Below are 15,276 nucleotides of genomic sequence, written 5' to 3'. Positions count from 1 at the left end.
AGATGTAATAAAATAGTTGTTGTTTTAAGCTACTAACTTTGGGGATCGTTTGTTACTCAGCAGTACACAACCAGAACAATGTCTGTCTCTCTCAGTAGACGGTATTTGGCTCACCAGTAAGTCCTCAGACCAGCACAAAGTAAGCACTGCCCAGCGTGTGCTGAGTGGCTAATGCCACCGTCCTCTTTGCTTCTGTGCAACATAACACGTCTTGCCAAACTGACCTGGGCCTCAGTCCTAGAAAAAGGCTAATTCCCTCACACCATTTTCAAGGTGACAAATGGCAGAGAAGGGACAGCATTGGGAGCAGTGACACTGCACCGTGAGATCCCAGCACTGCCTGTCTCATCGCGCTGGCCCGGAAGCCACACTCTTGGAAGCAGGCTGTGTGATGTCTCCATCTGACAGAATGAGGGCAGGGAAGGTGTGTGCTCCAATGTGCACTGCTGGGATTACACATGCTGGGCCAGACCTCCCTCCAGGCCTCAGGGACTCTGGGGCTCACGGCTCTGGCTTCGCACACCTGCCAGCACCTCCTTCCTGTCTCTCAGTCCTCTGGGACTGAAAAAACCCTTGCAACCTTCGTTCCCTCCATCACTGAGCACCTGGGTAACTTCCCAGACACAGGCTTCTGTCAAAGCATCCCCACCTGCCAGGCATAGAGGGCCACGTTGGGGGTGAGGGGGTGAGGAGCGGGGTGGTCAAACTCCAGGGCACCGGATTTGCAGGTAGCTGGCTACTGCTACCCTTAGAATTCCAAACCGAGTTCCACCTGGGCGTTCCCACTTGCTCCCAAGAAAACATCATCTCTATCCAGCCTCGTCTGTTCTCTTCCTCCTGAGATTGAAGCACAAGGACCTCCTAGCTCACAGCCCAAAGTCTTCGTTATAATAATTCTTATTACTCTCACAGCTAATGCTTACAAAGCACTTCTATAATCCAGGCACTTCTCCAAGCACTTTACACAAATTACGTCACAAGCATCTATTGCCCCAGATTCATTCTGGTCTGAGTTTGTAGTTCTGTATGGTTGACCCAAGCTTGTTGGAGCAACTGCACAATTTGCAGAGCCCAGGGCAAAATGAAAACGTGAAGCCCCTTGTTCAAACATTACCAAACATTTCAAGATGGCAACAGCAGAGCATTAAACTGCCATTCACACAGTGGTCTAGAGTGCACGGTCTGCCCTGCCCAGCTGTATGTGGCAACCCTGCTCCCCACTTCCAATTCCAGCTCCCAAATCTCCCTCCCCCCATTTTCCATGGGGCATCCAAAGTAATCTTAAAACCGTTAACAGCTAGCATGAATTCCTGACTGGAAACCTTCTAATGGGTCCTCATTGCCATCTAAATAAACCCAAAGTCATTATCACAGTCTGCAGGCTCTCCATCAGAGCTTCCCAGCCCAGAAGCTGGAGCACACAGTAGGGCCAAATGGGTCACAGGTTTACCGAGATCGGGTTACTCTCAGCCCTAGGGGCAGCCAGGTGTGGCCCCAGACAAGTGGACACTCCAGGCTCTGTCTCAGCTTACTCTGGCTCTGTCTGTGTCCTGCACAATCCCAAGGAAAGGCATCCCCTTAGAGCATAATATGGAGAGGGACCTTGGGGTGGGGCAGGAGACACCCTGGCTGAAGCCTCGGGCTGGGTACCTCCAACCGCCAGCAGCTTCCGTGGAGTTCCTTGGAAATGGGGCACAAATATCATTAGTTTCCTTGTGTGACACCACACAGGAAAGGTGGGAACTCACTGACCCAAGTGATCGGACCCCACACGACATTGCTCCCCTCTTCCCTACTCTCCCCGCAGCTCCACTGTCCAGAATTGCTCTTCCTGGAACACCACAAGCTTGCTCCAGCCTTCGGCCCTTTTATGCCCCCTCTGTCTGGAAAGCTTTAGTCTCCACATGGCTGGCCCCTTCTTGTCATCTGGGTCTTATTTCACCTCCTCAACAAGGCCTTCCTGACCTGACCACTCTGCACCGCATCCCTGGTTCTGTTCCGTCCCTAGCCCTTACTGTCTCTGACTTCATCTTGCTCACGGATCGTCTCCTTGCTTGCTGACCGGCTCCCCCATCTAGAATGGAGTTCCACGAGAGCACAAGAGTGTCTGCCCATTCTCACCAATGCCCCTGGGGTCTGCTTCCAGACCCCCAGAAGGCTGTTTCTCCATGGTCAGTAGCTGGGGTCCTGTGTGCTACTGGTGACACAGTTCTTCCTCTTTGGTGGGACATCCCTAGCCTTCATGGACGCTGGCTTGCTCAGCTGGGTTCTTGGCAGGCACCAAGACTTCATCTCTCCAGCAGTTGGTTATGTAGACATGGAAACGCGATTAGAGATTCCCTCCCCCCGCCCCCCGCCACCTCACTCATCTTTCTGCCTCCCAGCAGACGACACACGCATATCACCTCTCACCTCAAACTCTTCACCTATGAACTAAGGTTTAGTTCAACCAACCAGAGAAGAGGGAGCTACAGGGAGGAAGCCACAGCTCTGTGCATCTGGAAGCTCGCACTTTTGCAGAAGTGTCAAGACAAATGTGAAAAATAAGACAAAATAAGATGAACCCCACCCGAGAAATACAAAGAAAGTGCTACAGGAGGCAGGGTGGTGGGAAGGGTAAGAGCATGGGCCAACAAGCTTGGGTTCACATCTGGCTCCAACTCCCTCCCGTGAGAAACTAGACAGATAACTAAGGCTCAGTATCTTCATCTGCAGAATGGGTATAACCATGCCTACCGCACCAGGTTATTTCAGGGATTCAATGAGACGATGCATATGAAGCACTGAAGAGAGCTCCAGGTACAGGGTAGGTTTTCAAGAATTCATGACTACTGTCATCACTAGCTAAGTGGGGAGAAAGAGACCATCCCAGGGATGGCAGGGGAGCTGTGAGCAGGGCAGGGATGGATGGAATTCCAGGGGTGAGTGGCACTTGGCTGCTGTTGATGCCATACGGGCACCAGAGTCACTGTCATGTATGCTGCAGGTCACCTTGGCCTCAGCATGCATGGAACCAAGCTCAGCGTCCTCCCCGCTAAGAGCCTGTATCCACCCCGCTTCCTGGTCAACCTGGCTGGAGTATCTTTTCCAGTGTCTCTGTCACTTCCTGTCTCCTTCAGCTCCTCCCTTTCCCAGTGCTGCCACCCACGACCAACATGGTCATTGTCCCTCACCTGAATCACTTCAGTGACCTTCCATGGAGATGCCAGGCTCGCTCTGTCCAACCCATGCTAGCACACTGATGGGTCGCCCCATCCCCACCCCAGGTTTTCAGTGACTTCCTTCTGTTGAGCGACCGTGACCTGCCATGCTCTGGCTCACCCTCCTTCTTCAGCCTTCTGAGCTACTGCTGCCTGCTATGGGTTGAATTGTGTCCCCCAAAAGGATTTGTTGAAGTCCCAATCTCCATACCTCAGAATGTGACCTTATTTAGAAATAGAGGCATTGAGTTGTAATTAAATGAGGTGATACTGGAGTAGGGTGACTCCTTAATACAATATAACCAGTGTCCTTATAATAAGAAAAGACAGAGAGAGGAAAATGCCTTATGCAGACACAGAGACACAGAGAGGGAAGGTGGCCATGTGACAACAGAGGCAAGGACTGGAGTCATACTGTCACAGGTTAAGGGGGGCCTGGAGCTACCGCAAGCTGGAAGAGGCAAGGAAACAACTACCCCTAGAGCTTCAGAGGAAGCGTGGCTCTGCCAACACCTTGTTGTTGTTTTTTACTTCTAGCCTCCAGAACTGTGAAAGAATAAATGTCTGTTGTTTTAAGCCACTCAGTTTGTGATCCTTTGTTAACAGCAGCTCCAAGAGACTAATACATCCCCCTACACAGCCCCAGAGTTCAGCCCAGAAGGACTCTCGTTCCTGGGACATCTCACCTTCCTCATCCCCTCAGATCCCCCCCCAACTCTCCAGCTCAAGACCTCGACTCTGCCGTACCATAGCCCACAGTGCTTCACCCTTCTTCTCACCCTTCCAAACCTCACAAAGCCTTTCCTTACCCCCCAGAAGGATGTCTTGACTTTGACTTCTGGGGCCTGTGATACTTCCTTGCAGCCTTTTTATTTCTGAATGTGGACATTCATCTGACAACATGCGAGCACTTGCTAGAGCCGTCATCTATTGTGTGCTCCTGGGGTGCCTCCGCCCCTTCTCCACCTGCCCTCCCAGGTGACTCTGGGCGGGACTGCTGATGCCTGCTCCCTGCCCCACGCTCACTGGTCTTGGGCTGAGGAGGTCACTCTTGGCGGTGTCAGCCGCAGAGCCTGGCTCACTTCCACACAATCATGTGAGCCCGAGAGACACTGGAATGCCCACATCCCAACTGACTTCCAGGGACCAGGGTGTCAGTGTGGTCAACACGCTTTCTTCCTTCTTACAAATTACACAGGAAATCAGAATCTGAAGTTTGCCTTGGTGAGTGTGGAGTTAATTCTTGCCAAGGGCATTCAAATGCATCAAAGAGAAAGTCCTTCGGTTTGCTAAGCTTAAGAGACTTTTGTCCACTGTGGATGGAGCTTGCCAGTGGGTCTGGGATGCTCAAAGGCTGTGGGGCACCATTTCTTCTCCCCTGGTGCTACGGGCTGAATGTTTGTGTCCCCCAAAATACATGTACTGAAACCCTCACCTCCAAAGGGGGGGCCTTTAGGGTGATTAGGGTTAGATGAAATCATGAGGGTAGAGCCCCCCATGATGGGATTAGTGTCCTCATAAGAAGAGGAGACCAGAGCTCTCTCTCTGGTGAGGACAGAGAGAAAAGTCAGCCATCTGCCAGACAGGAAGAGGGCCCTCAGAAGAACGTGACCATGCTGGCAGCCTGATCTTGGGGACTCCCCAGCCTCCAAAACTGTGAGAAACAAATGTATACTGTTTAAGCCACCCACTCTATCCTGTTTGTTACAGCCGCCCAAGCTGACTAACATACCTGGGCAGTGCCCAAAGTACATACACTGCCTGAATGCTAGCCCTGCTTGCCTGGTTTTCACGACTGTCCTGAGGGCGGTCTCTTCTTGGCCATGCTAACGCCATCGCCTTGGGAACAGCTATAGTACCTGTCTACAGCAAGATGTGGCTTCCAGCTTTTTCCCAGGCTGCAGGTTCTATGAGGACGAAGCTTAGAGTTGCAACTCCAGCCCCAAGCAGGGCGCCTTGCTGGGATGGAACTGCTCCAGCAAAATCTGGTAGATGAACAAAACTGGAGGAGAGAGACCCATGTCGTTTGATTGGAAAAAACACGTTAGTCCGCTTTCCACATAATCGCTTAAGCTGATGTTGCTACGGCTCAATGCCTTCCCCGCTGTGTGATCAAGTTCATAGCTTAACTCTCGGAAACAATCTTAACTTCCTTTATGTCCAAGTCTTTGGAGAACCCTGACTGTACAACCCTCAAAAAGAAAAGCTAACAACACCCCACGTAGCCCGATGGACTGACCTGCACGTCACCTTTTCCCCTCTCCCCCTCTGTCTCCATTGGGCAGGGTCTAATTAATAAGTAATAAAATGCTCTTGCTATTTGGAAAGCTTCTTTTGTTTTTCTCCAGATCTATCTGGGCAGGCTCAGGCCAGCTCACCAACAGGGGTCCTAATTAAAGTCTGAAAATACATTGTAAAGCAAAGCTGGAAACACAGAGCCAGACATTACAGCAGCCTGTTAACGGGAAAATCAACTCAAATTAAGACACAGTCAGACGGAAACCAAAGCAACTTGCCATTGCATAAATTACATGTATTAGAATTGGGGGACGTTAGCCCTGGAAAGGCTGCCACGAGAGTCCTGGGGAGACATAACATTGCAAAGTGAAGCGTGGCCAGCCTTCATTTATAAGGAATTTAAAATAGATGATGCCTTCCGTGGCAACTCTCTAAATTGCTATGTGACCGGAATAAAAACTACCTTTGCTCCATTCATAATTTAAAGGCTTGGAGGTGGAAATGGGTTTTAAAAATCATTTGCTGTGGCCTTTGTGGGTAGAGGGACAGGGGTGGGAGGTGAGAACTGGAAAAAGGCTGAAGTATGACTTCGACAAACTGGCTCAGCTCAGCCTCCATGCTGCCTTCTCTGTTAAACAGGAAGACAGCGCAGTCATCCTTGAGAAGGTTGTTATGTGGGATATTCAGGCCCTTTTGAAACTACAAACAAAGGTGACAGCAAATAGCGAAGTTGATGTGTTTTGTTTATTCGTTTACGAATTCATCCACACATCTATTCATACTCTTGATCTTTTCAAAAAAGATTCCTGGCAGCTGAACTTGGTCTGATCCTTGGCAATTTCCCTTTTCCTCTTCACATTCCCCTGGTGGATATGTGCACATTCACACTCAAGGAAGGACACACATGACAAGATGCTCACAGAGTCATCTCGCTGCCTCCTGGTCGGACTCTTCTCCCCATTGCCACAACCCTGAGCCAAGCCACCCTGAAGGCGCCTGGCATATGCCTGCCCCCTGCCCTGCGGGCACCAGTGTGGGCCACCCCCAGTAAGCAGGAGCAATCCATCTCCAACGCAAGTCGATGACTTCAGTCCTCAGAGCTCTCCACGGCCTTCAGGCTCAAGTCCAAACACTTGAGCCCGCACGGCATGCCCTTCACCAGCTGCTTGTCCATCCGTCGGGCCTCACGCGCCCTGTCCCAGCCAGACTCAACCACTAGAATGCAAGCCAGCCCCAGGAGAGCCAGGGCTTGTCATTGTTTGGCTCACAACTATATTCCCAGCACCGAGGACAGTACCTGGGAGAGCCTCTGTGAACATTTGTTGAGTGAATGGGTACCGTTGGGTTCTGGCTTTGCTCATGCTTTTCCCTCTGCCAACAACATTCTCTCCTCCCCTTCATCTGTCTAATTCCTACTCATCTTTAAAGTCTCAGCATTCAGGTCCTAACAGATAAGCTTTATTGAGTACCTCTTGGCTTCCCTCGGGAGAAATGGCCTTTCTTTTCCTACAGCCCCACAGCACTCTCCTTAACATTTTCACACGGAGCTTTATCACCCAAAAGGTCTGTGAGAAGCCCAGCACGGACCTTTCTCATTCTTGACCCGCAACCAGTGTATAAGTAATATACGCTGACTCCATCCCCTAGGATGTCAACTCAGGTTATGCGATATACGTCAGGGGGGTTCCTGCTCTGACAGCACATCACCTTTCTGGATCCTAAATGCTGGTTTTCTTGTCTTTATTTGCCACCGGGCTGTAAGGCTCTGAAGGCAGAGCTGGCTGGGGTCTCCCAGCGTCTGTCTCCTGTCCTGCTCTTGTAGAGATTCACTGCTGAATGGCTGTCGTTGGGAGATTTAAAAGGGGAAAGAGTGATAGCCACTGGCAGGCTATTTTGAACTCGCAGTTGTGAAGCAAGCTGGCACCAAGGCCTCACTGGTTAATATTTCAGTTCCTTTTCTCTAAGATTAGCTGCCATCTAGATCATCATGTTCCTGCATGTCCCCATCTATTAAATGGGCATGAGGTTAAAACCCGTGGTACCGGTTAAGGCTTCACCTTGCCCCAGTTGGCAGGTGGGCATTACATGATTTTTATGTCTATTTGACCTACTTATCCAAGGACAAAGGGGTGTAAAACTGCCTGTCCCACGATGCTGAGAGCTATAAAGACAGGATGGGACCTCCCAAAGCAAACATCTCTGAGTTAATGATGAAATTTGTAGGACCAGAGGTTATCTCCCTGATATCCTAAACCCTGAATTGGAACCTCTCTGGGGTAGGGTGGATAAGCTGGCAGGGAATGACATGGGGGAGAAAGAATCTTTCCCTTGCTACTAATACAAGTCTCCTTCTGAAAGTTCCTTCTGCCCTAGCTCTCACGGTGTCCACCAGACCTCAAGACCTCATTACGATCCCCTGCAGTTCTAAGTACCAGCCTGGTTCTCCTCTTCCTTTAGGTTACCGCAAAATCCCAAAGGCAGCAGGATGGCTGAGAAAGTCCTGAAAGGTAACAGGATGGATGAATTTCTGCAAAAGCCAACATTGAGAACAGAAATCAAACTAGGTGTTTGACTGAACTGACAGCTCAATTCATTCCCTGGTGACGCCCTTTTTAGAAACAGCCACATGCCCGAGAGCCTCTGACCATCCAGTGGTGAATATTGATCTTTGATTTCTAGCTAAGCCACTGTCTCTAACTCTCAGCAATACCATTCACTTGACTCAGAATTAAATTTCTGGAAGAAAAGGGGGAAAGAATTCAAGGTGCCAAGTTTACATATTACAAGTCAATTCAACTATGTAAATGTATTTACTATGTACAGTCAACCTACTTTTGAGCCAGCCTGGCAGACAATGTGCGTGGGCAGGATCTGAGCTTTGCTGATGGGACTGCTCCTCTCTCACTATCCCGGGTCCTCCTTTTCCCCGCCCGGGATACCTGTAGGTTATGACTGCTCAGATGCTCAAACTCCAGCTTGGACATCTGGAATCCAGTCACCCAGCCAGGAGACTGATGCAATGTCTTAACCTGAGGCTTTTCAAGAAACGTGGCACACGTTCGTTACAGGTGACACAGGCACTGGCCTTTCCTAAATGTGCTGCCGACGAGAACCAAACTACCGTTGCACTATCAGGATCATTCACTGGGTTCTCGTAACGATTTAAAGATGTAATTATTTTTTGGACTGCTTGAAGAGCTGGAAGAGATGCCAACGAAAGACATCTGTCCTTCTCCTTAAAGCATGCGCAATTCACTCCCCTAGCCCACCTTGTCGTGCAAGTTGTCTTCCTGCTTGCAGTGGGGTTGGTTACTAAGTCCCCGGCATTTTCATTTCTACATTTCAATTTTCTCCCGATTAGCAGGTCATTTTAAACCTTACAAATGTAGGCCGAGTTCTGCGGCCCAGCTTAGGGAAGGATGGGGGTTGGGGCACGGACAGACAAGGTGATACTGGAACGTAAGCTGAGGAAATAAGCATGACCCTCCAGCCAGCGGAGAGGAACACGGGGGACAGCAGGGCAGCAGAGCCAGTGTTAGAGGGGACAGTAAGAACTCACACCTACCAAGCACCAATATGTGCCAGGGACTCTTCTACTGCCTTACACGACTTAACTCATTTCCTCCTCAAAACGGACCCTACGAGGTAGAGGCCATTATTGTTCCACATTAGAGATGAGCAAACTGAGGCCCAGCAACGTTTAGCATATGAGACAGTGTCACAGAGTTAGTGAAGTGTCAGATCTGGGCAGCCTGGATGCACGCCCCATGCTGTGGTTAACTCACCTATGCCTGCTCAGGTTATATCCATGAGTCCGCATACGTGAACAAATATTTTTTTGAGGAGGATCTATCATGTGATAGGCATTGTTTTAAGCACCAGAGGCCATCTTTACCTCTGCTCTCAACACAGTCTGTAAAGTAGCAGGTGCCCCATACATGTTTGCTGCTTTGAAGGCTAAATTATATGTAGTACAGCTAACTGGACTAGGTTGAGTAGTGTTCTCCCACCCCCACCCTCCCAATTTCCCATCAATCCAGAACCTGTGAATGCGACCTTATCTGGAAATACGGGTCTTCGCAGATGTAATCAAGTTCAGATGAGGTCATACGGGATTAGGATGGGTCTTCAGTCCAATGACTGGTGTCCTTAGAGAGAGAAGTTTAGACGCTCCTATGCAGGGAGAATTCCATCACAACAGAGGGTGAGAACTGAGAGACGTGTCTACAAACCAAGGGAGGCCAAGGATTGCCTGTAGCCACCAGAAGCTAGGGGAGAGGTAAGGAACACATCCTCCCTCAGAGCCTCCCAAAGGAACCCACCCTGCCGAAACCTTGATTTAGGACTTGTACCCTTTGGAACGGTGAGAGAATAAATGTGTGTTGCTTTAAGCCACCCAGTTTGCAGTAGTTTGTTGTGTCCGTCCTAGGAAACTAATACACTATTTAAAAAAAAAAAAAAGCAATAGGAAAGATACTTTCTCAAGTCACCCTTAGACCCTGTTTGGCAAGAAGACCTTGTCTGCAAGTCATGGGTCCCCACTGGTTGTGAGGAGGCAGGAGGAAAAGCCAGGGGTGAATTAATCCACGGCCTCACAGAAAGCCCGCCTTGCACCAAGTGAAAAGCTGTGGACCTCAAGCCAGACGGCTGTCTGCCTGGCCCCATCACAAGGCTCAGATGGAGCAAATATTTTCATCAATGGGAGAAAAACATAGGACAGCTCACCAAACTGGATTCGCCTCTGGCCCCGAGAGGCCCCTTCTGCTCAGGATGAGGGCAGGCAGGCGGGGACAGCTCCCCAAAAGAATGTCTAGGCCCCTAAATGTCAATTTACGTAGCAGGCCAGCCACGTCCCCACTAACCCACTCCACGCTAAAAACAGAAGTTCTTAAGCATTTGCCAACCCACTTCCCTTTGAAGATCTGGTAAATGGTATGGGTTAACTCTTGCCTCAGGAGAAAATTCCTACAAGCAGAATTTGGGGTGACATGTTTGGGGCATTTTGAATTCCTAAAGCCCAATGCTTGATGAACGAATTTACATGAATTGCCTCCTATGTGAAACGCACCGTGTGCTACACGCTAGTAATACAAAGGAGAATAGATAAGGCATTTCTCTTCCTCGAGCCCAGAGCTGGAATCGAGGTGTAGGAACTTCCGGTGGCCTTCACAGCAAATTACCACAAATTGGGTGGATGAAAAAGATACAAACGTATTCTCTCACAGTCCAGCGGGCGAGAAGTCTGAAATCCAGAGGTCAGGATTGGTTCTTTCTGGAAGCTCAGAGGGAGACTCCATTCACTGCCATGCTCCCAGCTTCCTGTGGCCGCCAGCAGTCCTTGGCACTCTTGGCTTGTAGACGCCTCACTCCAATCTCTGCCTCATCTTCCCGTCAGCTCTTCTCTGTGTGTGTCTGTATTCTCTCCCCTTCTTATAAGGACACTAGTCATTGGATTTAGGACCCACCCTAAATCAAGTATGATGCCATCAGAATCTTTAATCACATTTGCAAAGACCCTGTTGTCAAACAAGGTCATGTTCTGAGGTCCCAGGTGGACATGAATTTAGGGAAGACACTATTCAACCCGACACGGGTGTCACATGATTAAGCCATCACCATGGTGAGCAGCAAGGGTGATGGGAGCGTATACCTGAGGCATCCACGCACTTTCCCGAGAACCTCATGCGGAATTGGAACCCAAATGCTGAGTAGATACTAATTCAACAGAGGAAGTGGAAAAGTGCACCAGGAAGAACTGATCACATAGATCTGGCCCCCCAAAAAAGGAAGGCGACACTGAGGACAGCTGCAAGCCAGAAGGGGCCGTGCAGAGACCAGTGTGGCGCACGGGCTGGTCTTGTAAGCCCCTGTTCCGAGTTTGGATTTTATCCATAGGGCCACTAAATGCCTCTGAAAGACTGGAGGCAGAGGAGTGTTTCTAGAAAGTTCACCTTGGGTGAGGTGAAGAGGATGAGCTGGAGGAGGTGAGACCACATGCAGAGACCCCAGGGGTCCATATTTCAGGGGACAGCTCCCAGCTCTTGGACGCAAGTGGCTGAAGCTCTGTGGAGGGACCCCAGCGCTGTCCTACCCAGGGAGCTGGAGCGATCACACCCAGCAGACGGAGGTGTCAACCCAGAACAGACAGGATGGATGCCAGCCCGACAAGAAAACCCAAAGGGCTGAAAGCTGACACTTGTCCGCTAAGTGGGGAGGAGGATTAGGCATTTGAACAAACAAATGTGAGAACACTTCTGGCCATTCAGACACACGCCTTCTCATTTGCAGTCCCTGTGGGGTAAGTCCTACCTGCTCTCGAGTAAGTCCTCTTCCTTCCGAGCCTCCCTGGCTCTTGCTTATTTAAAGGTCACCTTCTCCCTTCAACCCCCAGTGTGGGTTCCACGCGCGCCCCAGGAACTCCATAAACTCCTCATGCAGGTTCATGTACCAGATTGTCATCCTTCCTTTCCACTTAACATGTCTCCACTACCAGACAGGAAGTACCTTGAGGGCAAGGATTTTTATCTTGGTCACCTCTGTATTCCCATTCCCAAGACACACAGGCTCTGACTGTTATCAGATGGAAAGATGGATGGATGGATGGATGGATGGATGGATGATGGATGGATTTCTCCATGAGGCTGTACTGGCTTCAAACCAAATGAATCTATCACATAATTAAATCAACATGGACTCATCAACTGCTTTTTAAATACTTTATGCTGCCCCCTTCCCCCAAAGAGGCAGGGTAACACCCACAGAGAAGCTGGCCTGGCATCTTCAAGACTCACCTCATTCCTTCAGCAGCCATCTTATCAAGGTTGGCAGTGTCCTTCGTTTCTGCCCAGTTTGCTCCCAGGTCACCCCACCCCATGTCATCTGCCAAAATGATCACAAAATTCGGTTTCTGGCCTCTTGTTTCCCCACTGAAGCAAAAATCCACAAGAGGATAAAGACATCCCAAGAAGCTCACCCCCACCAGTAACACTTTTAGAGAAAGCCAGGCCATGGCAGTAAGCGGGGGAGTCCGACTGTCTGGAATGATGGGGGGGCCACCACTAGAGACGTCTCTGAGAGCCCCGCTTCTGCTCCTTTCAATGAAGGGAGTCCCTGGAGACTGGAGGTTTGCAAGAAGACACTGGTGTTGCAGGAGGTGGTGGTGGTGCCCAGAGGGAAGGTGCGAGCTAAAGAAATGAGGCCCCCATCTGGAATCCTAATTCAAGAGAGTCAGGAAACTTGTAACCCCAAAGTTGGCTTTCCCCACTGCGGCTCCGTAAGATGACTGGCTGTGCACAGCAATCAGATATCAGTGACAACAACCGGCCTTTGGTCACTTAGAGAGTGACCCCTCTGGGCTCTGGGATATTAGAGCCCAAGCCTTGCATCTGTTCAGGACTCCAGCTGGGGAGTGAGCGCAGGACAAAAGCTCACATCTGCAGAACACCTGGATGTTCTAGAAGCTGCTGCCGTCGGTCCCCAGTGAGTTTCTGAGTTCCAGGTGGTTGAGGGCTTCATGTTTCTGAAAGGTTTCCTGAAAGAACAAAAATTGACAAGAAAACAGAGTGAAAACCGCCAGTGCAGCTGTGTTTTACTCAGTAGCTTAGGAAACAATCACTTTTCCATGACAACAGATGTTTTCCTTCTTACCCGAATATTTAACTGGTTCATCAGTTTCTCCACCTGAGAAACACTGAGGATGATATTTGCAATGGGCCTCTAATCAAGGGTGGGAGCAACATTAGAGATGACCTCTGTCAACCCCCTCACTGGATGCCTGAGAATGCTGAGGCTTGGTGTCCAGATGGGGGGCAGGGGCCAGCAGGCAACTCTGCCAGATCCCAGTGCTCCCCCAATCCCACCCACCATGCTTCTCTGATTCACCATTCCCAAACTAACCGTGACCTTTTCAAACCCACTGAGGGCTGCAGATGAAAGGGTGAGACCCTGATTACCAAGAGATGACTCTTTGTAACAGTCATGCTGTACGCTAGCATTTCTATATAAAACTCGTGACAGACATTAATTTGGGAATAAAGGAAACGTGAAAACATAAGTTCACGGTAGAATCCAGGTAGAGATTCCATGGGAGTTCTTTCAATTTTGCTGCATCTTTGAAATATTTTGTAATAAAGTGTTAGAAAAAATTGTTTTTCATTTTCACAGAAATGTGTCCCTTTACATCTTGGCAATGTAATTTTGAATCAAAAGCTCGAAAGACATGCTCAACCAGTGGTTCTCACACTTGGCTGTACATACAAATCATCTGGGGGTTTTATCAAAGTGCAGGTTCAGTAGGTAAGGCTGGGACCCAGGATTTCTAACAAGTTCCCAGGTAAGGCCTACACTGCTGGTCTGTAGATCACGCTTAGATCTTAACAAGAGGCTTAGAAGAGAAAAACATCCTGATTCTGGTCCTAGAAGAAAACTAAGGTAACCGGAGATGATTCAACGTCAGTGGACAAACACAAATCAGGTTCAGTTTTGAAAGACAGGAGCTGAAGGTTATGCGTTCAATTCCAAAATCCAAATAGGAACCATAAAATAAAACCATATGACCCCTAGTTCACTTAGAAGCCCTAAATTTACACAGTTAGTAAGGAAAGAAAGACTGGAAAAATTCTGGACTAAAGAAAAACTTCAGCTGAACACCCGACCTCTGGAGGAGATTAAAAGAGAACCAAATTGTAATATACTGGGGGTGCCAAAAAAATGTATACACTTGACCTCTGTTCATCTTTTTTTATTGATATATATTGAGTATTACAATTTTAATACAGTTTTTTCTTTTCTTAAAATGTGTATACATTTTTTGGGCACCCTCTGTATAAAGATGCTACTAGGGCTGGGTTACGACAGATACTATTTCCAGCTGTGATCTCTGCCTTCGGAAGGAATGCACAGCTGACAATGCCAACCCAGTGGCCAACCCCAATTGATGGCGGTGGTTGGAGGTATGTAAATTCTGGAAGACCCAGATAAACACAGAAGGATGGGCAGACACATACTTAAACAAAAAAAGGAAGTCCAAGTAAACAGTCCTGTTCATCTGAAGGCCCATGAATCAACTGATCAGACATGTACATTTTTCCATTTTCCAAAAGGAGAGTTAGTTACCTCAAACTCAATTAGATGCAATGGGTATTTGTTGACCTTGGGGCTGCAAAGACATCTCCCTTTCTAGAAGAAAGAGCCCGTGCACAGGGAGGCTGCCTAACACTTGTGGACCTGCTGGTTGATTTCCAGCCTTATTCCATTGGCTTCTGACCATGAGCAACCATCACAGGGGTCTTTTCTTCTTAAAGCCACTTTGCTTGGATCACTAGAGTGGCCTCATTCTTGGTCAGGAATCCATTTCAGAATGACCCAACACCAAAGACATCACGGGGAAAAAATCACCTACGAAAGAAGCTACAATCAAGGTGGGAACATGGACTGTTTTGCTTAAGAGTTCTACAATAAAAACATCCCTTTGAGGATTTTCAAAGAGAATCATTGAACACTTAGCATTTTCATAGAACGGAAAGAAACTAATTTAGCCATGCACCGTTGCCTTATCCTTCATGGCCACACTTCTAGGGAGACATTTAATCCTTTCCCTCTTTATTTATTTATTTTTTTTACCTACAATGAAAAGACAAACCAGACAGTCTAAGAATGGACTCCAAGCCACAAACTTTGATTACGATACAAGCTGACACTATGGAAAACAGTATGGAGGTTCCTCAAAAAAATTAAAAATAGGGCCGGCTGAGTGGCGCGTTGGTTAAGAGCTGGCTTGGGACACCAGAGGGCCCCGGTTCGGATCCCACATATGAGGGCCAGTGACACTGCCCTCCAC

The 15,276-nt window shown here is 48.8% G+C and overlaps 1 protein-coding gene across 15 annotated transcripts in view; it reads right to left on the bottom strand.

The window, feature by feature from the left end:
- The window catches only part of ARSG (arylsulfatase G), a 106,482-nt gene that overhangs the window by 53,486 nt on the left and 37,720 nt on the right, over nucleotides 1-15,276 (bottom strand). For 8 of the 15 annotated variants that reach the window (XM_019637698.1, XM_019637700.1, XM_019637685.1 and 5 more), the window contains exon 2: nucleotides 12,230-12,969. In XM_019637698.1, coding sequence (XP_019493243.1) covers nucleotides 12,230-12,447 — 218 coding nt within the window. In that variant the 5' untranslated portion in view covers nucleotides 12,448-12,969. Of the gene's footprint in view, nucleotides 1-12,229; nucleotides 12,970-13,085; nucleotides 14,184-14,552; nucleotides 15,206-15,276 lie in introns of those variants that run through there. The other 7 variants (XM_019637687.1, XM_019637688.1, XM_019637689.1 and 4 more) reach the window with 3 other exon arrangements.

This window comes from Hipposideros armiger, unplaced genomic scaffold (assembly GCF_001890085.2).
Source record: "Hipposideros armiger isolate ML-2016 unplaced genomic scaffold, ASM189008v1 scaffold_34, whole genome shotgun sequence".
Taxonomy (NCBI): Eukaryota; Metazoa; Chordata; class Mammalia; order Chiroptera; family Hipposideridae; genus Hipposideros; species Hipposideros armiger.
This window is presented reverse-complemented; position numbering and strand designations above follow the sequence as displayed.